At 38.0% G+C, this 24,864-nt stretch overlaps 1 protein-coding gene across 6 annotated transcripts in view; it reads left to right on the forward strand.

Moving 5' to 3' along the window:
- The window catches only part of LOC132273664 (ubinuclein-1-like), a 30,271-nt gene extending 7,077 nt beyond the window's left edge, over nt 1-23,194 (forward strand). Inside the window, exons 5-13 of one of the 6 annotated variants that reach the window (XM_059774658.1) lie at nt 4,473-5,076; nt 9,940-10,039; nt 10,138-10,250; nt 10,397-10,483; nt 20,216-20,341; nt 20,739-20,870; nt 20,971-21,018; nt 22,008-22,109; nt 22,418-23,194. In XM_059774658.1, coding sequence (XP_059630641.1) covers nt 4,473-5,076; nt 9,940-10,039; nt 10,138-10,250; nt 10,397-10,483; nt 20,216-20,341; nt 20,739-20,870; nt 20,971-21,018; nt 22,008-22,109; nt 22,418-22,912 — 1,807 coding nt within the window. In that variant the 3' untranslated portion in view covers nt 22,913-23,194. The remainder of the gene's footprint in view (nt 1-4,472; nt 5,077-9,939; nt 10,040-10,137; nt 10,251-10,396; nt 10,484-20,215; nt 20,342-20,738; nt 20,871-20,970; nt 21,019-22,007; nt 22,110-22,417) is intronic. The other 5 variants (XM_059774661.1, XM_059774659.1, XM_059774662.1 and 2 more) reach the window with 5 other exon arrangements.
- The last annotated feature ends 1,670 nt before the right edge of the window (nt 23,195-24,864 follow it).

The following is a 24,864-nucleotide window of genomic DNA, read 5'->3' on the forward strand; positions in this document are numbered from 1 at the left end:
CAGGAGTAGGTCTTCGATCCAAAGTTTCAGTGTAAAGCTGCTGATAAAAAGAAGCAATTCCTCCGCGCACATCTTCTTCTCTCCACAAATCAGAACCATTAACCCGAATCCTTCCAATATGATTACACCTTCTGTGAGCATTGGCCAGTCTATGAAAGAATTTTGTATTCCGATCACCATCTTTTAACCACAAAGCCCGAGACTTTTGACGCCACGAAATCTCCTCCATATGAGCAATCTCAGCAAAAACCGCTTGACAAGAGGCTCTTTGAGAGCGTAAAGACTCCCTACTCTGTCCCACCTCAGCTAAACGATCAAGCTCAGCAATATCAACAAGGGCTCTATTCTTTTTCCATTCAAGATTCCCAAAAACTTCTTTATTCCATCTCTTAAGCTCAGTTTTAAGAAACTGAAGCTTTCTAGCTAACACATAACTAGCAGAGCCTGTGAAAGACCCTTTTTGCCACCAAGACTGAACCTTCCCTTGAAAGTCTTCAGATCTAAGCCACATGTTTTCGAATCTGAAAGGAGTGCGTCTAGACCTCAAACCACCACAATCCAAAACAAGAGGTACATGATCAGACGTGACTCTAACCAACACAGCCTGAGAGACATCCGGGAAATGCTCTTCCCAAGCCCCAGAAATCAGGAAACGATCCAATCGAGAAAAAGTAACCGGTTCCCTACCATTAGACCAAGTAAAAGCCGCTCCTTCCAACGGAAGATCGATAAGAAAATTATTGTCAATAAATTCTGAAAACATGGTCATTTCTGAAGACCACCTACCTCCTGTGGATCTCTCAAATGGGTATCTAACAGAGTTAAAATCCCCACCTAAGCACCAAGGCAATGACCATAAGTCCTTAACAAAGCAAAGCTCTTCCCACAGGACTGGTTTATCACTATCAGTAACAGGCCCATACACACCTGAAAACGTCCATTTGAAATTGTCTTCTTCCATCTGAAACATGCATGACACCGAGAAAATACCCTTCCAACAGTTCAAACTTGACAACCATCTACGATCCCACATGAGGAGAATACCACCTAAAGTGTCTGTTGCATTTAAAACTTCAAAGTCCACAAACCTACATCCCCAAAGACTCCTGACAATCTCAACAGTAATATCAGCCAATTTAGTTTCTTGTAAGCAGACAACATGAGCACTCCACTTCCTTAAAGCGACCTTGATAACTCTTCTTCTTTTCGGGTCATTAAGACCACGAACATTCCATGTTATAAGTCGTAGCTTCATGAAGAACCAAAAACAATCAATTCACCTCCTCCCCTTTTACCACTCATAGTTCTCCCCCTTTCTTTGGTTGACCCATTCTTTCCATCGTAGTTAACACAAGAAATCAAATTCTTCACTTCCTGTTCGCCTTTCCGATGTGAATTTCTGACTTTGACTTCTTTTGTGTCACGAATTGGTTCACTGCTACCATTTCCTGCAATAATTTCGTGGAGAATACACAGGGTTTGTTCCTCATAACCTTCTGCAGAGACACCCAAAGCTTCACTAACTGCTCCAATATTCTCGATGACCCATTCCATGCCCAGATCAGTGGTTGTCTCCAAACAATTAGGCCGCACAACAGCCAAAGGTTCCATAAAGTCCACTTCATCGTGAACAGGATTTGTCCCGGAAAAAGATGCGTTAAAAGGGTGCTGCTGAAGAGCAACATCAACCTCTCCTTCCTGTAAAATCCCCTCTATTTCCGAAGCATTAACTTCTTTGGATGGGATTACTGAAAACTCCTCATGCTCAGATGAAAAATTGCTCAAACCTTTAACTGAAGTAAATAGCCGAAGCTCTTTAAGCAAAGCTACGGCTGAATCATTATTCAATTTGAAATGCAAATCTTTTCCAACACAAACTGTCACTCCATTGAAAAAACCCGTAATCTCGGTAGTAACCTTTGAGACGTCCAATTCTGATATTGAAGTTGAAATCCCAATGATACTTCTCTGTTGACCCGAAACATTCTCAGCAACATTCCTGTCGCTAGCCACTTCACCCGAAGAAGAAGGAGAAGAAGTAGAAAGAGTGTTGAGAGAAAGATTAGGACTCAAACCTGGAGAAGAAGTGCGAGAACGTGCGACCCATTTCTGCTTTTCATTCCGAGTCCACCGAGATCCATGGCGTCCGACGTTCGTCAATCTCCTCTCGGATTTCATCAAAATATTAGAGGGTTTGGTATGGGCTTGTGATTCATTAGGACCAGGTTTGATGTTTGTAAGTGAGATAGATAATGAGTTAGGCCCTTTTCGTACCTTTCTAATAGGCCCAGACTTGAGAGGCCCAGTTTGGAGTTGCCCAGTTTGACCAAATCTAAGTGGCCCTTTCTGTAGTCTTCTTCTAACAGGCCCAGAACCCAAATACGCTCTGTAAGGTTGAGATTGAATGAGCCCATGATTATCAGGCCCAAATTTCCTGACCTGTCTTGATAACTTATGGCCTAAAGTAAAACCTTTATCAGCCCGAAAATAATCCTTCCCTACCTTATCTTCAAGAGATAAGGATAAAGCTGAATCTGAAGGGGTAGCCCATCGTTCACCACGTGTACACCGGTGTTGCTCATCAACGACGCGTTTGCTCGTCGTGTGAATCTCACCTCGACGTCTACCTCCAGTAAACTTCACCTTTTGCTGAATTTCACGATCCTTCAGCCACTGTTGAATTTCGAGAATCCCTTCTTCACCTTTGCTAAGAAGCTCGTTCCATTTTTCTTCCGACATAAGATGAGATCCGTCACTGCCTTCAAGACTTTTTGTTGAAGGAACAAGCTCCGGCGAAATTTCTTCCCAAATCGCGACCTTGTAGCAGAAAGTGTTGTCGTTGATATACACAAACTTCGGACAATCACGACCAACTCGTACTATTATCCGAACGCTTTCAGCATCCCTGGTCTCATCCGCGTCAGATCTGACATAACCACCACAAAGTTCTCCCACTTCGACGAACAGAGCATGGCACCATAAATGTAATGGAAGTCCAAACAACCGGATCTGCTTGAGACCTTGATCACTGAGAACGCCACGGCAACCAACACGAAAGGACCACACATCGATCCTCAAAGTTGCAGAACCCCATTGTCTTCGCCCTTCTTTCAACACACGTTTGGCCTCTGCCTGAGAAGGAAACCGGAAAAGAAGCATTGAATCGGATAACGGTGAAACCCCCACTCCACAAGTCGTATTCCAAGCCCTCGCTTCCCATTCTTTCACGCGATCACAACTCCCCACTTCCTTGTCAAATTTTCCGACCAAACAAGAGGAGAGAACAGATATCCTTCCTCCGACGGATTCCCCGTCGATATACAATGACGGACCGCGATGAGGAACCGCCGACTTCACATCTCCCCCAAGCGAAATTCTTGGTAACCTTGCGATATCCAGAAAAGATTTCATTCCAAACAACCAAAACACAGATCGCCTTACAAATCGCCCCTAGTGGGGTGAAATCGCACATAGTGACGTGTACATCTTAACTTGGAAAACAAATAAAAATTAAGATTTTTACTGAGTCAAACAATATATATTACCTATGATATACCTCAAGGAACAGTTACTCGGATGCGACCTAATTTGGGTTATCTTGAGATTTGTAGTTCTTATGGAGATAAATGTTGATCGAAGATATACATATATATTGTTCACTAGAATCACACCCATCTACTCTAAAAGTTGTTAGAGAGTGTGTAACTTTAATATTTTAATTCTTCAACACGCCCCCTCACGTGTGACCTTCTTTTTGGTCCAGCGCGTGTTTTTCAATTTTAATTTTCAGGGTGGCAGTGAGGTTTGAACTCGAGACCTTTGGCTCCGATACCATGTTAACAACCATCTACTCTAAAAGCTTAAGCTGTTAGAGAGGGTGTGACTTTAATATTTTAATTCCTCAACATATATATATATATCATAAATATTTGAGTTGGCATCTGGAGCTTTCCTTTTTTTATTCTCTGTTTTTGTTAATAAATAAGACTGCAGGAGTGACGCAACAGAACAAGAACAGCAGATTAATTGCATTATCTTTTCGCAATGCATGGGATGGTAAATATAAAAAAACAGGGAGTGAGTCATCGTCATCGTTATCGTTATCGTTGACAGTACAATGATGGATTTATACCTTTTCTCCTTAGCTATCTTAAAATTGCTGAACTGTTCAAAATGTGCTTGAAGTGATCAGGGTAGAATCCGTTATTCATTGTTGATGGTATCAAAAATCCACTTTTACCTATTAGCTTCTTTTTCGTTGTACATTGCTTTACATTAAACTTGATTTGTTTCACTATCTTAAATTCTTTTAGCTTCTGGGAAATTTGTATGGTTAGATTGTGAAAGCTATATTTGTCTTGTGTTATGTAATACAGTCTTCAATGAGTTCCCAATCCAGATGGTCTTATTAGATCAGTGGATTTGTTTTGGATTTTTTTTCTTTCCTAATGCAAGTTGTTCCATTTTCCTAGCAATGAACCTATCTCGTCGCCTCACGAGCAACCGAAGAAGCGGAGAAAAAAGGATTTGGCAAAAGGCTGTGGTGAGAATAGTGATGGTAACCTAACAAATAGACCTGCAAAAGTAGGGAAAAAGGCTGCTGGAAGGTCACTGCCATTGGCTGGGAAGAATTCTTTTAGTCACTCTCAGAGTATTACTGGACCAGTTGAACATTCTGACGATGTGAAATTTCATAATCAGATGAATGCTGCTGTAATATCTTCTAAAAAGAAATCTGGTTATAATAAAACTACATTAGATCCCTCTTTTTCAAAAGTGTCAAATGGTGATGCTGCTTTGTCTCTAGTGGGGGAAAAGGATATTGACATGCAGAAGACAGGAGTGCTTTTATCTAAAAACTACATTAACAAATTGAAAGATGCTAGTGAATTTAACGATCCTTCCTATCAGAGATCGCATGAGAAAAGTACTTTAGCACAAGTCAAACCTCAATCTGGAAGATTATCGAACAACGTTGATGGGTTGGAACAAGTAGTTCTGCGAAAAGAAAAAAATGGTATTCTTGAACAGCCTGAGATTAATGTTCCAGAGGGCAAGTATTCCATGCAAACTACGGTGAGTAGTTCTCTCACTTCTTTTTTCCCTTCCGTGTTTTCATTCCATTTTGTTGTGTGCTAGAGATGTTGTGAATGGTTGCTATGTGCTTTTCCTGATTTAGTTTGATTTTAAGCAATTTGTTATTTTGTATATTTAGGTAAGCAAAATTTGATTCGTCAAACTTTGCCTTAATGTAGGTTTGAACTTTGGTATTTTATTTCCATTTGAAGCATTATAAGGCACTGATTGTTGCTTGACTTTAGCACAAGATATTTTAATTTATCACTTGTGATGTCTCAAATTTGCTTTCTTTAATATTCATTTTCATAATCATTGCTGCAAGTGATAACCCTAGGACTTGTCTTAAGACTTTCTGATGTGTCAAGAATATCACCACAGGGAGAGGAAAGGCTGGGGCCTAGCTATCATGATAGGACCCCACAAAAGAACGGGTGGTAATGAGAGGTTCCATATTGTGCCAAAGGGCGGTGTCAATTTATGTTTACTAATTTTAATTAGCTATTATGTCATTTCCTGTTACTTGTGATATACCTTATGGTTATCTTCTGTGTACTGTAGTTTAAGCCTTTAAGGTTGATGGTCTACTCCCCTGTGGATCAATTTGAGGTTGTGCAGGAGCTACTCTTAGGAACATGGATATATCTGTGATCTCTAGGTTATATTATCCAAATATTTGTTTGATCTTGATATTCTTATTCTGTGTTGATTAAACTCTTATGTGGCTTTCAGTTGTCCATTGGTGAATAGCCTTTATCACTTGAATGTTACTTTCAATTATAAAATGTAGAAAATAAGCTTGGACTTTCTTCATTTTTGCTACAATCGGTGTTCAAATTGTTGATTGCATGTCCTTTGCCACTCAAATCTCTATGAAGTAAATTCTTTCTGTAGTGTTAGTAGAAAATTTGGGGTCAAGTTGTGTGATAGTATGACCATCAGTATTTAGCCATCTGTTTTAACTCCACTTCTCTGCACACTAAACAATTTTCTCTGGGTCACAGAGTTAGCATATGTACATCGTTTTGTGATCAGTTATCTGCTTTTACTGTCACACTATTATTCCTATTTGATGGGACTGTTCCCTGGGATGGCAATGCTAAACCTGGGCCTGGCGTGCAATTTTTTTCGTTTGAGGCCTTTAATACTCAAGTCTTCAGGATAAAAACAAGCGTTAAGTAGGTTTTATACTTTATTCAGTTGTGTTAATGAAGGTATAAAGTGAAGTTTCCTTCTACACTTGACCTAGGCATGATTTGCAACACTACTACTCCCTCTATTCCGTATTAGACGTCCATGTTTAACTTTTGAAATTTTTAAGGGGACATGCCATTAACGCATTGTCCCCTTTTAAAGTTACTAATTTGTACCTTTTAGTTTAAATATATATATTACGAAGTTTGAATTTTTTTGAAAACATAAAGGGCAATGATGGAAAGATGACATTTATTTGCTTTGACTTTTCCAAGGGGACGATTGATTTGGGACATCCAAAAATGGAATAGTGGACTACTAATATGGGACAGAGGTAGTACTACACATTTTTTAGTCAAAATGATTGCACAAAAAAAGAAATATAAGATAACACGAGGCTGAAAAATGTAAAAAGTTGAATTTCTCCATATCAACTGTAGAGATTTCTGTGTGCTTAGTAAATATGTTAAAATCAAGTTCAGGACCCCGATTGTGTAGTACAATTTTATTTCATTTATTTTAGTGAACATACCAATGAATCATTCTTTAACCAAGTTCAATCTCCTCATTTCCCCTGCAACTTTCTTATTTTTGCTTTTTTATTTTTATTTATTTCTTTTTCTGCAGTCTAATTTGCATTTTAAGTGTGCAATACATTCTCATACTTTGAATGGCTGAAAAAACTTGCAAATAACTTATAATAATAAAGAAATAGATATTTTTGATGAAGCATGGGTTAAGTCAGTACAGTGAGGTGGTTGAGATGTGGACTCATAATGTAACTAGTAGTGCAGTCCAAGTGCAACTCCTTTGCAATTGTGTGTATTAGGTTTTGTTCTCTACTTCACCTTGACATCATGTAAAATTCAAGATTAATTTTATAAGCTTTGGAGAACTAAAATATCTGAATCAATTAGAGCTGTACAAGTTTGTAGAAATTCGAAGGTTGAGACCTCTTTTGGTTAAACTCATTCCTGAGTTGACTAATAAAATCACATTCAAAAGACAATTTTCTGCAGACTACAATGTCAAATTGATGTACGGTAGCATCTTGTTAATGAAGGGGAATGCTGCATGCAGTTGAATATTTGGTGAGCTTAGGCTACGAAAGTTTATAGATTTAGCTTTCAGTAAGGGGCCAGAAGCTTTTGGGCTTGTGGATGGCTAGGGTTTGGAAATGGCAGTGTTCGATCATTGGAAGTTCAGGAGAAAGGTTGCTGGAATTGGCGGACAGCAACCTTTTTGAAGGTATTAGGTCTTAAGGAGGAAGTTTCTGTAGTTGGGAAAGGTTTAGGTCGGTAGGCTTTTAGGTTGTAAAGTTAAACAAATTGATGGCTGTTCTGTTAGATTATCTCTTATTTATTTTATAGTTTTGAGTTGCTATAATTGAATTCTCGGCAAAGAAAAAGATTGTAAACTGAATCTTCTGAAATCGTAAGAAAATGTTCAATAAGGTATACTTGCAGGTTAATATGGTTCAAAAAACAAAAGCAAATAAAAAGGGGGATAAGTTAAGTATGTCAGCTAGATTCACTTATGCTTAAGACTTGGAATTAGGATGACATCACACTGTCCCAGGAGAGCATCAAAAGCTTCTGAAAGTTACCTTATCTTGTTTACCATTCATTTGAAAGCATCATGTAGTTTGTACAGACTTGTAGGTAATTTAGGCATGACAGCTTGATTCACTTATGCTCAATACTTGGAATTAGAATGACTTCACACTGTCCAGAGAGAGCTTCAAAAGCTCCTGAAAGTTACCTTATTTAGGAATTTAGAAATACTTGTAGTTTTGTACAGACTTATAGGTAATTCTAAATTTATTAGGGCTCGGACTCCGTATTTAGGAATTTAGAAATTTAGAAATTTTGACTAGTAAAATGCTAACCCTAGGGAATTTTCAAGGTAACTGCCCGGTGCATGTGGGATGGGGGGACTGCATGTGCCCGGTGATGAATTATGGTGTGCCATACACCACAACCATCGTCAACCCAAAAAAAAAAAAAACTACATAGGCCCAATCATAGTTTTTAAAGGTGTGAGGTGCATCGAGGTGCACCTTTTGCACCTGGGCTCGTGCCTTTGTTGCAGGCGCACCAAGCGCAAGGCGCAAGAAAGGCGCGCCTGACTGAAGAGTCATTTGTTTTTTAATTTCCCAACTCGCTTGTTTGTTTTTGTGTGTAATAATCTCCTAGCAGTCAAATTGTATAAAAGTGGAAGCTTACTAACATTGAAATTGTATAAAAGTGAAGTTTACTAGTTTACTAACAATGAAATTCTATAACAGTGGAAGTTTACTAACAATGAAATTCTATAAAAGTGAAAGTTTACTAACAGTGATTCTCTAACATAGAAAGTTTACTAACAGTGAAATTCTATAAAAGTGAAAGTTTACTAACAGTGAAATTCTATAAGAGGAATTATAAAAATAAAATAAAAGTTGATTATACCAATTCCCAACGGACCCAACCCAAATCAGTCAGTTCTTCTTCTGCAGAATCTTTTCTGCACTTCTGCTTCTTCTCTTTTTCCCCCCCTCCTCTTCCCTTGGCAGCTGCTCTCTTCTTCAAAATCATTTTTTTTTTTTTCGTCCGTTTTCTTGTTTATTTCTTTATTTTATGTTAGTATGTTAAGTTTGTTAACTATTGAACTTAAGCATTTGGTTTGCAATTCTTATTACTGTATTTGGTTTATGATTTATAATTTTATCCAGAAAAGGTGGCTGATTATTAACTATTCAACTTAAGGGTTTGGTTTGCTACTTTGCTTACTGTATTTGGTTTATGATTTATTATTTTCTCCAAAAATGGTAGCTGCTTATTGTACTTGGTTTGCTTGGCTGGGTTGCTTGTATTGCATCTGGATATTTTGTTAGAGACTTAGAGTTTGTATTGCTGCTTGGCCATAGTGCTTATTGTATTTGTAAGCTTTATATTGCTGCTAGCTTTTGTTGTTGGCTACAGATGTAATATATTTCAATTTGCGCCTCACTTAAGTCAGGCCCATGCCTCACCTTGCGCCTCAGGCTCCAGGATACCATGGCGCCTTGTGCGCCTTGAGCCTTTAACAACTATGGGCCCAATACCATAACTTGACCCAAAATAGGACCCATGTATTGCTGTTACAGTTTGAATTGCAAATATATATATACATATATACAGATATATATATTGTCAGAACAGCCTTGACTCCTAAATATTGTAACATATATAAGACTAAACCAAAACAAATTAACTCAAAAAGCATAAAATAAGATTTTATTAGAGGTAAACTTGAATATGGAGGGGTCCAAGCGGGCATATCTTTTGAACAAATTTCCATGATCTCTCTTCTTCAGACTTGCTTTTCTTGAGCTGTTCATAGACTGCATTAGTTGGTTAGAAAATCTTTAGATGCTTTCTTACGATGTTAATACACAAAAAATTACTCCATTTAATTCCTTTTTATGTTTACATTTAATTCTTCCCATGTTTTTAATATGTATTCATATACATAGTATGAATCATAGTTCTTTTGCATCAATGTCCGATGTACAAGCAGAATTTGGTATATTCTACACTATTGTGCTTATAAGTTATATTTTGCATTCAGTATTCCTATCACTCACGTGGATATATGCGTTTTACGATTTATGTTGCTAAGATTGATTTTGTATCTAAAACAATGCAGAAGGCTCCAGTCATGCATAGAAGGGAAGGTTCTAGTGTCCGGCCAAAAAGTACAACACTTGAAAAGGCTATCAAGGAGTTGGAGAAGATGGTTGTAGAATGTATGTCCAACTGTTGTTTTGAGAATTATGATATGTATTGTTGATAATGTGAAAAAGTTCCTCATGAATTGATTAATTGTTCCTTCTTAAAAAAATAGCAGCAAGACCACCTACTATGGAAGTTCCAGATGCAGATACTTCGTCCCAGGCGGTAAAAAGGAGATTACCACATGAAGTAAAGCAGAAGCTTGCTAAAGTTGCTAGACTAGCGGTAATGATGAATAATAACATAACCATTTAATTCTTGGATTTCTGTTTTGATGGGATTATTCTTGCTCTTACATTTTTATTCTCCTCTTTCTAAACATGAAGCTTTTAGAAAGAAACTTTGCCTTATTTGTTTTTGGATGGTTGCAGCAGGCAAGCCATGGAAAAATATCAAAGGAGCTGCTCAATCGTCTGATGGGTATTCTTGGTAACTCGATACAGCTTAGAACATTAAAGGTATCTCTTTTTGATGAGTTATTAATATGCTCATTCACACCTGTTTCTTCATTTCCAATGCTTTTCAATTTAAGATTTCTTCAAAAGTTGCTTTATTCTGCTAGGGCTCTATATGCTTATGTTTTAATATAATATCTTTTATCATAATATTATGTGTAGAAGATATTCAAGGCAAAAATGTAATAGATACAACATTCAGATTTCAGCTTTTGCATTTAACAAACAATCTTAATGAATCCAGCGCTTAAAATTAATTCAATATCAAACAAGTTTACAGATTAATATATTCAGCACTTCAAATTTCAGCGCCTTAGTGTGAGATGCACTGCTGCAAATTCTTATGTCCTCTTACATCCCAACTCCAACGTCATCCGCAAGTGAATTGAGGTCCCATTGTCACGCCCCACCAACTTGGAGGGAGGCTGCACCTCAGGGGCGACGCGCTGAGGACTCTATATAGCGTTTGCATGGCATGAGGAGAGTAGAGTTCTAGAATCTTCCAGAAGATTGTGGAGTGTTGGAGAAAGTTGGGAGATTCTAGAATGTTGGAGAATTTGTAGAAGCTAGTTGGTTCTAGAATATTCTAGAAAAATGGATAGTTTTGTAGTGTAAATATGTAGGACATTTATGTAGAAAGTTTTAGAAGGTAGATAGGGTGTCTATATAAGAAGAGGATGCGTCATTTGTAATCAACAAGCTTTAGGAGTGAGAGAGCCTTGTACACCATATATATTATTTTTTATAAGAAAAAATTCATTAAAAAGAGCGTTCAAAAGGGGAACGCGTCCCATGTCCAAAAATAAAACAGGAACCTATGGACCCAGTGAGTCCAAGAAATCAACAACATTGTCAGAAGAAAAGCAGTGTCCCCTTCACCCAACTGAAAATGGAGCAAATGATATAAAGTTTCAAAGTCGCCGTAGGCGCCTCCTTTCCTTCAAAAAATCTGTTATTCCTCTTTCTCCATATGCACCACCATACGCAATGTGGAACGGTCCTCCAACAATCACAAGCATGACCCCCCACATAACATCCCCTCCACGCTTTAATCATGCCCCTTGTGGACCGAGGCATCACCCAAGAAATGCCGAATAATCCGAAGATAAGATTCCAGCGATCGTGCACCACGGGGCAATGTAAGAGTAGATGATCCGTAGACTCACCATCGTTTTTGCATAGGCAGCACCGGTTGACAATGATAATGCATTTCTTCCTCAGGTTATCCAATGTCAAGATCTTACCCCAAACAGCAGTTCAAACAAAGAATGCCACTCTAAGGGGAGCCTTAGAGCGCCAAATAGTCTTCCAAGGTAAATCAAAACCAGCAAAGTTGGAAAGACACAGAAACATGGATCGGACATCGAATCGTCCATGGGTACAGGGAACCCACAGAAGAACATCATCACCTATGCCACCTACCTCCTGTTGATACAACATATCCATAAGAGCGCAAACCTTATCCATCTCCCAATCCTGAAAAGAATGTCTAAAGCGCACATCCCATGTAATCCCACTACTATTAAGCTGATAGAAATCAACTACAAAGGCATGTCTATCATCAGCGATTCTAAAAAGTCTGGGAAAAGAGCAAGACAACGGCTGGTCTCCGCACCATAGATCCTCCCAGAACCGGACAGATCTACCATCCCGCACTTTGAATCTGATATGAGAGGAAAAGACGTCCCAACCTTTCCGAATAATTTTCCACACGCCAACTTTCCTGCATTAGAGACTGGGCAGAAAGACCACCCACCTCTCTCTTCCCCATAACGACATGCGACAATCCTCCTCCACGGGTGGCGTCATTCCCTACCAAATCTCCACAGCCACTTACTTAGGAGAGCTCTATTAAAGGGGACCAGCCTCCTAATGCCCAGGCCACCCAACTTAAAGGGCTTGCAAATTTGCTCCCACTTGACGAGGTGGTACTTGAACTCTTCGCCCCTTCCGCCCCACAGGAAGTCCCTTTGAAGTTTTTAGATCCTTTCAGCAATAGAACACGGAATTTGGAACATAGAAAGGAAATAAGTGAGAAGGTTTGAGAGAGTGCTCTTGAACACCCCCCCCGGGCGTCGCCAAATATTGCTTCTTCCACCCCGCCAATCTCTTCTCAAACCAGTCAATCACAGGATCCCAAGTCCCCTTGTATAACATATATTTGAGTAGTAATAGAAGTATATTATTCCTCTTGCCAACCAAGTGACCAAGTGTGTGTGAATGTGCAAACCAGAGTGAAGGCGAGGGCCAGTACAACACTAGCACGAGGTACTAGTGAGTGCGGGAGTTAGCATGACCATGGTCTTGTCACAAGGAGGGACAACGCCTTTGCCAGATGGGTGTGGTTAGAGTATTGGAGAAATTGTGGGCCTGTGACACTATTCTGGCAAAACCATACGAATTCCGCAAAGAAAAAATATAGAATACACCTTACAGTGCATATCTATGTTATATGGACTCTTCAATAGTAGGCGACGTATCCGTGTCTGACACACATTAATCCAACATGGTATGGGATATGTGTTCGACACTTTTGGTTGGACATGTGCTAAAAAAATCATGTCCAATAATTCAATTTTATTGTATTATTGCTTCAAAAATGAGTGAAATGCCAATATTGCACAGTATGTTACATAAAGACATTATTTTACCTAGATATAAAATAAATATATAAAATAATATAAATATTTAGTAGTATCCACGTGTCTTTTTGTTTGGGGATTTGACACATCCGACACGTGGATATAAACCTGCACCCGATACACGAACCTGAGTTCACTAACTCCACCTCTGTGCCCATTATACATCTGTTAGGGATAATCCACTTTGTAGTTGTCATATTAGCAACTACGTAGCTTATACTCTAAACCTTCATCCCAATAAGAAAAGCAACCTAATGTAGCGGAAACGATAAAGAACAGGGTTAAACCCTTGAACTCACAAAGAACACACTCACAAAAGAGAAACTGAAATTATATTGATAATGATGATGTCTGTAGACTTACATCTCTTGCCTTTATATAGGCAAGTCAAAAAAAAAAAAAAAAGAAAAAAAAAGAAAAGAATGAGTGAAATAATATTAGAGGGGAAATTTGAGATTTGATGGAGTAGAATCCTTCTTAAATCTTGCAATGGAGAATAATATCTTCTATTGCTGACAACTACACTAAATCTCTTTTTGACTTTTCCTTATTTATTTATTTATTTATTTCCTTCTATTCTCCTTTACCTTTTCAGCCTCCCTGATTTGCGATGATTCTTTTGACTTTGCCTTATTTATTTATTTCATTCTATTCTCCTTACCTTTTCAACCTCCTTGATTTGGGATAATCCTGTATGTTCAGATAATCGTGAGGGAGCTATTCTACATTAACGTAGCGGAAACGATAAAGAACAGGGTTAAACCCTTGAACTCACAAAGAACACACTCACAAGAGAGAAACTGAAATTATATTGATAATGATGATGTCTGTAGACTTACATCTCTTGCCTTTATATAGGCAAGTCAAAAATAAAATAAAAAAAGAAAGTATGCGTGAAATAATATTAAAGGGGAAATTTGAGATTTGATGGAGTAGAATCCTTCTTAAATCTTGCAATGGAGAATAATATCTTCTATTGCTGACAACTACACCAAATCCCCTTTTGACTTTTCCTTATTTATTTTTTTATTTCCTTCTATTCTCCTTACCTTTTCAGCCGCCTTGATTTGCGATGATTCTTTTGATTTTTCCTTATTTATTTATTTCCTTCTATTCTCCTTACCTTTTCAGCCTCCCTGATTTGGGATGATCCTGTATGTTCAGATAATCGTGAGCGAGCTGTTCTACATCAGTCTCCCCTGCGTAAAAAGAACTCGTCCCCGAGTTACCCGAATCTGGAGGATAATATTCCTGTATGTCAGCCACATTGAAGGTAGAAGAAATGGCCATGTCAGTAGGTAAATCAATCACATAGGCGTTGTCGTTGATGTTTTTTTAGAATCTGGTACGGACCATATTTCTTGGCTTGCAGCTTGTTGTATGTTCCCACTGGAAACCTCTCCTTTCTTAGATACACCATAACCAAGTCTCCTTCTTCAAAAACTCTTTTCCTTCGTCTCTTGTCAGCTGCGGCCTTGTATTTGGCGTAAGTTTCCTCTAGATGTTTCTTGACACTCTCCTAAATGGTCTTAATGTGCTCAACCATTTTCTCTGCAGCGACGCTCTTCCCCGGCAACTTCGGTAAGGAAACCAAATCCAAAGCAACTTTTGGAGGACAACAATACACAACTGCAAATGGGGATTTGCCAGTGGACCTGTTAACCATGCAATTGTGAGCAAATTCTGCCTGGGCAAGAGCAAGATCCCACTGTTTTGGTATCTCTCCTGAAATACAGCGAATTAGATTTCCAAGGGTCCTATTCACCACCTCTGTTTGGCCATCGGGGTGACTGGTGCTACTGAAATTAAGAGAGGTATCGAATCTCTTCCATAAAGTCCACCAAAAGTGAGATAAAAACTTGGTGTCACGATCTGAGGTAATGGACTGTGGCACCCCATGTAAACGAACCACCTCCTTAAAGAATAGATTGGCCATTTGGACTGCATCGTTTGTCTTCTTGCATGCAATAAAATGGGATATCTTGGAGAATCGATCGACCACCACAAAAACAGAGTCTGCTCCTCGCTGCGTCCTCGGCAACCCTAGAACAAAATCCATGGATAAATCCTCCCATAGAGCATCTGGAATAGGCAGCGGTGTGTAAAGACCAGTATTCTGAGATTGGCCTTTATTAGTTTAGCAGATTGAGCACCGCCGCACATGGTTCACCATGTCACGCTTGAGTTGTGGCCAATAATACCGTTCTTCTACCAGCTCTTGCGTCTTATCACGCCCTAAATGTCCTAATCCTCCTCCATGCTATTCACGAACCACTTGCTCCCGCAAAGAGCTCTGTGGAATACACAACTGATTGTCATTAAAGAGAAATCCTTCCAGCATGTGCAACCCTTTAAAGGATTGGCTTGTTTTACATGCTGCCTAGGCTTGGCCAAAATCTTCGTCAGCCTCATGTAACTCCTTTAGGCATTTGAACCCTGTGATTTCAGCCCTTATAGTTTCTAAGAAAGCTGCTCTCCGACTTAGTGCATTTGCAACTTTGTTCTGTTGGCCCGACTTGTGTTTTAGCGAGAAAATGAATCGCTGGATATAAGCCGCCCATCGCGCGTGTATCCGATTGACACTACTTTGATTGTTAATGGATTTCAGTGCTTGGTGATCTGTAAACAACATGAACTCTCGCTGGATAAGATAATGCTCCTATGTATGCAAAGCTTGCACCACCGCATAGAATTCCAACTCATAGGTAGTCCACTTCTTGCGTGCTTCACTCAGCTTCTCACTGTAAAACGCTACTGGCCTTCCTTCTTGTGATAGAACTGCTCCGATTCCCACTATTGAGGCATCACAATCTACCTGAAATAGCTTCTCAAAATCTGGAAGGGGCTGTTGACTTTTTCCTTGATTAAGGCAAAACTGATCTCAGCTTCCCCTCTCCATTGGAATTTTCCTTTCTTCATGCATTCTGTGATGGGAGCCATAATACTACTAAAGTTCTTGATGAACTTTCGGTAGAACGTGGCTAAGCCATGGAAACTGTGTACTTCTCCCACATTCTTCGACGTAGGCCACTCCCGAATGGCCCTCACCTTCTCCTTATCTACTCGAATGCCATCACTACAAACCACATAGCCGAGGAATACTAGGCTTGGGGTCACAAAGCTACACTTCTTCAGATTAATGAACAATTTATTCTTCTGCAAAGCTGTTAATACCTCTCTCAAGTGCAAAAGGTGTTCTGCCTCTGTTTGACTATAAACCAGAATATCATCGAAATAAACAACTACAAATCGACCAATAAATGGTATTCATCAACCGCATGAAAGTACTTGGCGCATTGGATAATCCGAATGGCATGACTAACCACTCATACAGGCCTTCTTTTGTTTTGAACGCTGTTTTCCACTCATCCCCAGGGCGGATTCTGATCTGATGGTATCCACTCTTGAGGTCCACTTTGGTGAAGACTTTCGATCCCGCCAACATATCCAGCATATCATCCAACCATGGAATGGGAAATCTGTACTTGACAGTAATTCTGTTAATTGCGCGACTATCAACGTGCATTCTCCAACTGCCATCTTTCTTCGGTACTAGCAAGGCCGGAACGGCATATGGGCTCATGCTCTCCTGAATCAACCCTTTCCGTAGTAACTCTTCCACTTGCTCTTGTAATATCCGACTCTCGTTGGGACTCATTCGGTAAAGTGGTAGATTTGGCAGGCTCGCCCTAGGCACCAAGTCAATGTGGTGCTGAATGTCCCTCATGGGAGAGAGACTATCAGGTAAGTCTTCCGGCACCAACTCACTAAACTTCTGCAGTAATGGCTGCACTATTGTTGGTACTATAAAAGGAGGTTGTTTAACTACTTCCCCCTTGCACATAACAACAAAGATTTCAGGGCAGTTGTTACTTCGCCCATAAATTCCTCACTGTTGATCAATATAACTGAATTTCCTTTGGGAAATTCGGCTTCTTTCATCGGATCCAAAACAATCTTCTGATCATTCTTGTATAGAATATACACATTGTCTCTACCACGGTGAGTGGCATCGACATCAAATTGCCATGGTTTGCCCAATAACATATGGCATGCATCCATGTCGACTACATCACAACGCACCTCCTCTGCATATGTTTTCCAAATTGAGAACGGAACAGTGTAGGTTTCAGTTGCTCGCGTTTCTAAGCCTTTCTTGATCCATCCAATTCTGTATGGATGGTGGTGTTTCTCTGTTTTAAGCCCCAATTTTTGAACCATTGTTAAGGAAACAATGTTCTCACTACTGCCGCTATCAATAATAACGTCACATACCTTATGGTTATGGTTGACAGTGCAACACGTACGGAACACAATATGATGCTGCGGGTGCTCCTCCTCCTTTGGCGTGAACATCAACCTCCTCACGACTAAAGAGTGGGACAACAACTCGCCATTGTCTCCTTCAGTCACCTCTTCTTCTTTAAAGGTAAGGAACTCACCTTCCTCACCCTCGCCTTCTTCATGCTCGACCAGATTTACTGTCGGTTGCTTGAGGCAATTGTTGGATTTATGGCCAGGTTCTCCACATCGAAAACACTTGCCCATACTTGGGTGTACATAGGGATTTTCTCTTACAGCTGGGGCTCCCCTCCCAACAGGGCCTATTGGTGCTGCAGGTTTGGTCTTTGTTGGACCATCTCCAATGCCTCGCCATGTCATTGGAGCAAGGGCTACCGTGGTCTGTTTACCCATGTCATGTGTAGGACGTTGGGTATTATATGAACCATGAGACCGATTCTTTGACTTCTCCAGTAACGATTCTGCTCTCTCTGCTGCTGTGAAAATTTCAGACAGTTTGAATAACGGTTGCAGCGCCACTTTCTCTTCAATATCCCATCATAACCCGCCTTTGAAACAGGCCACCATACTAAATTCGGGTTCCACCAGGTTGTTACGGGATGACAACTGATAAAATTCTTCAGCATAGTCAGCAATCGTTCTACTTCCCTGCGTGCAGGACTGATGTTTCTGATAAAGAACCTATTCGTAATCAGGGGGTAAAAGTCGAGCTTTCATCAACTTCTTCATCTTAACCCACATACGTACCGGATCCTTACCCTCACGTGCATGGGTAGTTTGCACTTGATCCCACCATGCTGATGCACCGCCTTTCAACTTATAGGCCACGAGTTTGACTTGCTTCTCCTCCTGGATTTTCATATAGTCAAAGAAACGTTCAACTTCGCTAATCCAGTCCAAGAATTCTTCAATATGAAGATGACCTTGAAAGGTGGGTAGGTCAATCTTTATACGAAAATCCTTGGAATCATCAATTTCCCATCTACCTCAATTATCTTCAAACACTTGTATGGCTCGGTGGTTGCGATTACCAGCAGGACGTCCATGATCAGCGTCGTTGGGCAGCCTATTTTTCTCGCGGCTAAGTTCTACCGTTGTTAATCTCGCCAATAGTTGACGCATAGTTTCATGCATATCAAGCAACGTTCGATTAACGTTGGTCTGGAACTCAGTAAACTCAGCCCTCAAAAGAGCTACTCCATCATTATCACAGTCGCTGGAGGCGTTGCTTCCATCTCGTGAACCGGCCATCGAAAACAAAGGCGAATCTTGGATTCAGAACCTTGCTCTGATACCAACTAACGTAGCGGAAACGATAAAGAACAGGTTTAAACCCTTGAACTCACAAAGAACACACTCACAAGAGAGAAACTAAAATTATATTGATAATGATGATGTCTGTAGACTTACATCTCTTGCCTTTATATAGTAAGTCAAAAATAAAATTAAAAAAAAGAAAGTATGCGTGAAATAATATTAAAGGGGAAATTTGAGATTTGATGGAGTAAAATCCTCCTTAAATCTTGCAATGGAGAATAATATCTTCTATTTCTGACAACTATACCAAATCTCCTTTTGACTTTTCCTTATTTATTTATTTCCTTCTATTCTCCTTACCTTTTCATCCTCCTTGATTTGCGGTGATTCTTTTGACTTTTCTTTATTTATTTACTTCCTTATATTCTCCTTACCTTTTCAGCCTTCCTGATTTGGGATGATCCTGTATGTTCAGATAATCGTGAGCGAGCTGTTCTATATCACAACCTTTACTAAATCTTCTTCTTCTTCTTTGAGCAGATGAAAGCTACACGCTTTTCCATGGGAAGCTGATATCACTGTGATTAACCGACAGACTGTGATAAGATTTCTGGAATGTTTTTGGAACTCTTTGACTATAGTCATATATTTAATTGTTAGTGGATTAAATTTCAGTTTTCATCAAATTATGCTCATATGCATGGTCTTGATGAAATAATGGCAGGTGCATTGGTTTAGTAGAATATCATTTATTGCTCTAAGTATGTTTGTGCTACCTTACCATGTGAAGAATTTGCGATAATTTGTTATCTATGTTAAAATTGCGTGAAGTACTTATGCCAAACAGAATACCACAGACATGGGTATTAGATATATGTCTTACACGTCTAGTTGAACATGCACCTAAGAAAAATACCAATAATTGAAGTTTATCATTATAGTCTATAAAACTCTCTTAATATGATCCATACATTATTGCTAATAAAAAAATAATAATAAATGAATAAATAAAGTTCCATACATTATTGCTTCAAAACAGTGAAATGCCTATGTTGAAAACTTCGTCTTACATAAACACATTATTTATTCTAAAAATAAAACAAGAATATTTAGTAGTATGAGCTTGTAGCTGTGTCACTGTGTCCTTGTGTTTAGGAATTCATAAATCTGACGTTTTGGATGCATTCCTAGACCTAAAACTCGTACCCAAGTCCATGTAACATAGTTTGTGATAGAGTTAGACACAATAAGATTATGTGATGCTTTTACTGTAGATTGTAGCATTTGGTCACACTGAGTGTGGCAAAGTGTATATAGTCTCTTTTATTTATTTTTTCTTATTTATCAAAAAAAAAAAAAAAAAAAAAAAAAAAAAAAATTCCTGTTGTTAACAATATTACCTTATAGTCAAATTTATATTCACTAATAATGTGTTTATTTAACAGTATTTTAGTCGTCATGATTATTTGGCACGGGTGCTTTCTTTGCAGTTATTACATTGATTATTGATCAATGCAGCATGTTTTTGCCACAGAGAAACTTAAAGGTCATGGTTACTATGGATTTGTCAGCGAAACAGGAGAACGAGGGTAGGTTTCAGCAGATTAAAAAGGAAGTTGTTGAGATGATTAAAGTGCGGGTTCTTTCTCCTAAGCCCAAGGTATTGTTGTTGTATTTTTGAGGCATACAGTGTCCTTTTTGAAGTATTTTTTTTGGTGAATTACCCACTTGTTCCAAATTTAAAAAATACTTATTGGACAATAGGATTTGTTCCTAAGTGTGTGTTCGGTTGCGTGGAATTGGAGCCTTGAAATTGGAATTGGTGGAATTTGAGAAAATTTTTGTCCAATTTTCTTAGTTGTTTTTCTCAGATTCCACCAATTCCAGGCTCCAATTCCATGCAACCGAGCACACCCTAAAAGTATTTGACGTGGAATTAGTGCTTTGTGACCAAAATGTGTTTGTCTTAATACTTTTTGTTATTTTCTTGGTGTTTCTTATAATAATGACAAAAGTTGGTATAATTATATACTGATACATAATGTATGATATTTCAGGCAATTGAGCAACAAGCTGGTGTATCTGATGATTTTCAAGAAATTGGTAACCAAGAGAAAGAAGAAAGAAAATGTGGCATGGATGATGCATTGGAGGAGAAGATATGCGATCTCTATGACCTTTATGTTGAAGTACTGTTTTCTGTCTGGAATATATGCTTTTGGATATGGTGCTATGTTGGAGAAATTCTCTTGTGCTATATCTTAATCAGTATTTATTATATGTATCTAGGGGCTGGATGAAGATGCAGGTCCGCAAGTCAGAAAGCTGTATGCAGAGGTAGTTGTCTCGAACATACTTTTCTACATCATAAGAGAAAGAAGGGCTATTGCAGTATTTTTCCTGATTTCATGGTGTCATGTGAAAATTCACATGATGTATTGGGTTGCCATGAAAGAAGATAAAACAGTTCTGGCAATAGGCTTTATTTATTGTAATCGTTATTGGTTTGCTAAGAAGCACGGACACTTCTATGAGGTGATGTGTCCGAGTCCGACACCAATAATCCATGGATACTCAGATAGACACATGTATAACACTTCATGGCCATGTCCATTATTTAAAAATTGATTTTACTATTTCGGACACTTGGTCGTTAGATTCTGGAGAATCTGGACAATCGACCAACACATCTTACACTCTGTCTTATATAAAACAAATACACGACAATTCTGGTAACAAGATTATGAACATACATCAAAATGTTTAACCTCTAGGAACAAAAACATAACTATAATGACCAAATAGGATAGTAATATATATATATATAATATAGCCTAATCTTTTTTTATATTCGAGCATCATCATCTTCTAGCTTTCTAGCTTATGTAACTCTAGTATAGAATTTATAAGTTAATTAAAATTCTATGATTGTCTCATTCAATAGATATATAAATGTAAATATATATTTATATTAACTGTGTCCAAGCCGTGTATGTATCCTACTTTTTTATAATTTTACATATTGGCATATACATGTCGTTCCATGTTCATGTCCGGTGTTCATGTCCCGTGTCCATCTCCGTGCTGCTTAGTTGGTTTGCATCTCACATTCTATTGATTAAAATTTCATTGGTGAGTGTCTTTTTGCCTAGAAGGATATGAAATGATGTATAGTGCTTTGTCTCTGTTCTTGTTTGAATTTGCTATCTGTTTGAGACTTTGAGTTCATTTCTTGGAAATTATTGGCTGTTATGGCAAGCCTTCTTCAGCAATGACTATAAAGCTTCTTTTACTATTTTTAGTTGTTTTAAAATTCTCCAATGCAGCTTGCAGAATTGTGGCCAAATGGATTAATGAACAACCATGGGATTAAACGCGCTATAGTTAGGGCAAAAGATAGGAGGAGGGCTCTGTACAGCCGGCAGAAGGTATGGATGTTCTCTAACTTCCCTGTGTATGCACATTCCAGTATCATCTTGAAGCATAGTAAAGATTTTCGTAATTCAGAGCTTCTGCATTGTGTATATGAGATTTATCCAACACTTGTTTTCGGATGGGAGCAAAAGTTACTAAACTTCTCACAGGAATTCGTAAGAATATTTGATTTTGGAGTTTGTAAGAATACTTGGCTTTAGTCCCACTTTGCAAATGCTTATATATGTGAGGCTTCATGTATAGTTTCCTGAAAGCCGATCTTCATGTTATCTAATGGCTATATTTTTTCTGTTATGTTTAGGATCAGGAAAAAATCAGGAGGAAGAAATTGTTGACCCCAAAGACAGAGGAGACTATTCAAGTTGAAGCTAGTTGTATACCTCAGCCACAATATATGCAAGAGAAGTTGGTTACTGATTCAGGTAACCTTGGCATCACTTCACTCAATAGGCCAGTAGCCAATACAACATCTATTGCTACTCGAATACCTAGTACCTTAGTGAATGATCCGGGCTTGAACTTGCCAAAACAAGAGGTGGTCAAAGGAGGAAATTCAGGTAATTCCAGTGACACCAGGACGGTGGAGGCTTTGACGAAGAAAAAGGTAAAGAGGAAGCCAGAATTGGATGTGGGAGAAGCTCACTTCCGTCCGGAGAAGTTAACTTCTGCACAAGGAGAGGAAAGACACAAATCTAACAAGCAGTTTTCCGGTCTTCTCCAGAAACCTAATCTTCAGTCCGCTCCTCCCCCTCCTCCTCCTCCTCCTCCTCCTCCAAGCTTTGAACAACAGGGCTGACGAGATGTAGCTCAATTATGAAGTTTACACCCCGGAGATATAATTCGTGTAACATTGTTAATAGTTACTTCTTGGCGGCTTAATTCATTCTGACCAAATAATATTCGTCTAGTTTTGTAAATAAATGTTGTTTGACATGCATTGTTGATCCAAATTTTATCTCGAATAGATTCATCACAAAGCTGTAATTAATTCTGAAGGCAATTTGTATTCATATCATTTGACTGGAATTTTCTTTCCGTTCTTATTAATTAGGGGTGTATGAATATGAATTATTGTGGAGATATAGTAGTCTTTACCTTAGAAAAGAATATGCAAATTGAAAGTCCATATGTATACATGTATGTATGTATGTATGTATGTATATATATATATATATATATATTCTAATTTGGCTATGTTCGGTTGCATGGAATTAGAATTGGTGGAATTATTGAAAATTTTAGTTCAATATTTTATAATTTTGAACTTAACTTTTCTCCAATTTCATCAATTTGACCAATTCCATGCAGTTGATTCATTGATTCACCGATGGAGAATCATGAATGCACAAACAAAAAACATGTTTTTTAGAAACTTTGTCTTTTTTTATATTTACAGAAGTTTTAATAAATGATTTTATAAAAATTTATACATGAATTAAGCCTCTCAAAAACTAATTCAAATTTTCTAAAGAGGCAAAGTGGGAGCAACTTAAGAAAACTAAGCATTTATATTCAAATTCACTGTTACCTTTGTTTGCATTGATGAGGAAGAAATCGTGTAATGCAATTGGAACGTAGATGAAGGGCTCAGACCGAGCGCAAATCCTTTGAAGTGTAATTTGTATGCTGTCCCTTGCAGTGTCTTGTAAGTGGTCTATATTTGACCACGTGTTTCTTCATTTAATAGCTTCTAAGACTGTTTGGCGATTATACCATCATTTATCATTTATAAGTAACATTTTACCACCATTTATAAGTAACATTATAGGAGTTTAAAAAGCAACACATTTGTAATAAGGTAACATCACCACTTAAAATAAAAGTTGTTGACAGCCAAATACTTCATAAAGTGAAAACCATCTTTACCCTCAAAATAAGATATACACATAATGCAAACTAAGTAATGTCACATATAAACGTAACTCAATTCAACATATCATTTATGTTATTATTTGAAATTGAAGTATTTTAAAAACACTTCAACATGTTAATTTAAAGAATTTAAATCAAAATTAAAGTCACTGCGATTAACTTTAGACAACAAACAAAACACTTGATATTTCCAAAAATAATGAAAAGAGCCACACCTTTTTATTTTATTTTATTTTATTTTTATTTATTTATTTATTTTTTTGCTTCCAAATATTAAAAAAAAACACACTAAGGTATAAATTATTTAACATATCTTTGAAATTTTTTTGGCAAAGTTTAATATTAATTGCTACACTCACCACCTTCACCATTAAAAAAAGGTATTCTCATAGCGCTGAAAAACTAATAGTCACAAATAAATCTAACTTCATTCATCATGGTGGTGTTATATATATACTTATATATATTCATTTCCTTAGTCTCAAAGCATTCTTGTATATATATATACTTATATATTACCTAAGTGGTGATGTTAATTTTTAGAGTCTTATGATGTTACTTATAAATGGAGGTGTAATTGCTAAACACAGTCTTAGGAGCTATTAAATGAAGAAACACGTGGTCAAATATAGACCACTTACAAGACATTGCAGGGGATCGCATACAAATTGCACTTTAGAGGATTCTGTAATGACCCAGTCATTTTCTTTTTTTTTTTTTTTTTTTTTTTTTCTTTTTTTTTTTCTTCTCTCTCTCAAATTTTACGGATATTTTTTTTTCGTTGAATTTTCCTTTCTGAGTTCGGTTACTCATCACTTAGTGTCGTCTTGAGTGCTCGAAAATGGCGTCTGTTCCTTTGGATTGACAACTTCCTTT

The sequence above is a fragment of the Cornus florida genome, unplaced genomic scaffold (assembly GCF_030987335.1).
Source record: "Cornus florida cultivar Cherokee Brave unplaced genomic scaffold, ASM3098733v1 CherokeeBrave_3.0.0_Hap2_Chr09, whole genome shotgun sequence".
In the NCBI taxonomy this organism is placed as follows: Eukaryota; Viridiplantae; Streptophyta; class Magnoliopsida; order Cornales; family Cornaceae; genus Cornus; species Cornus florida.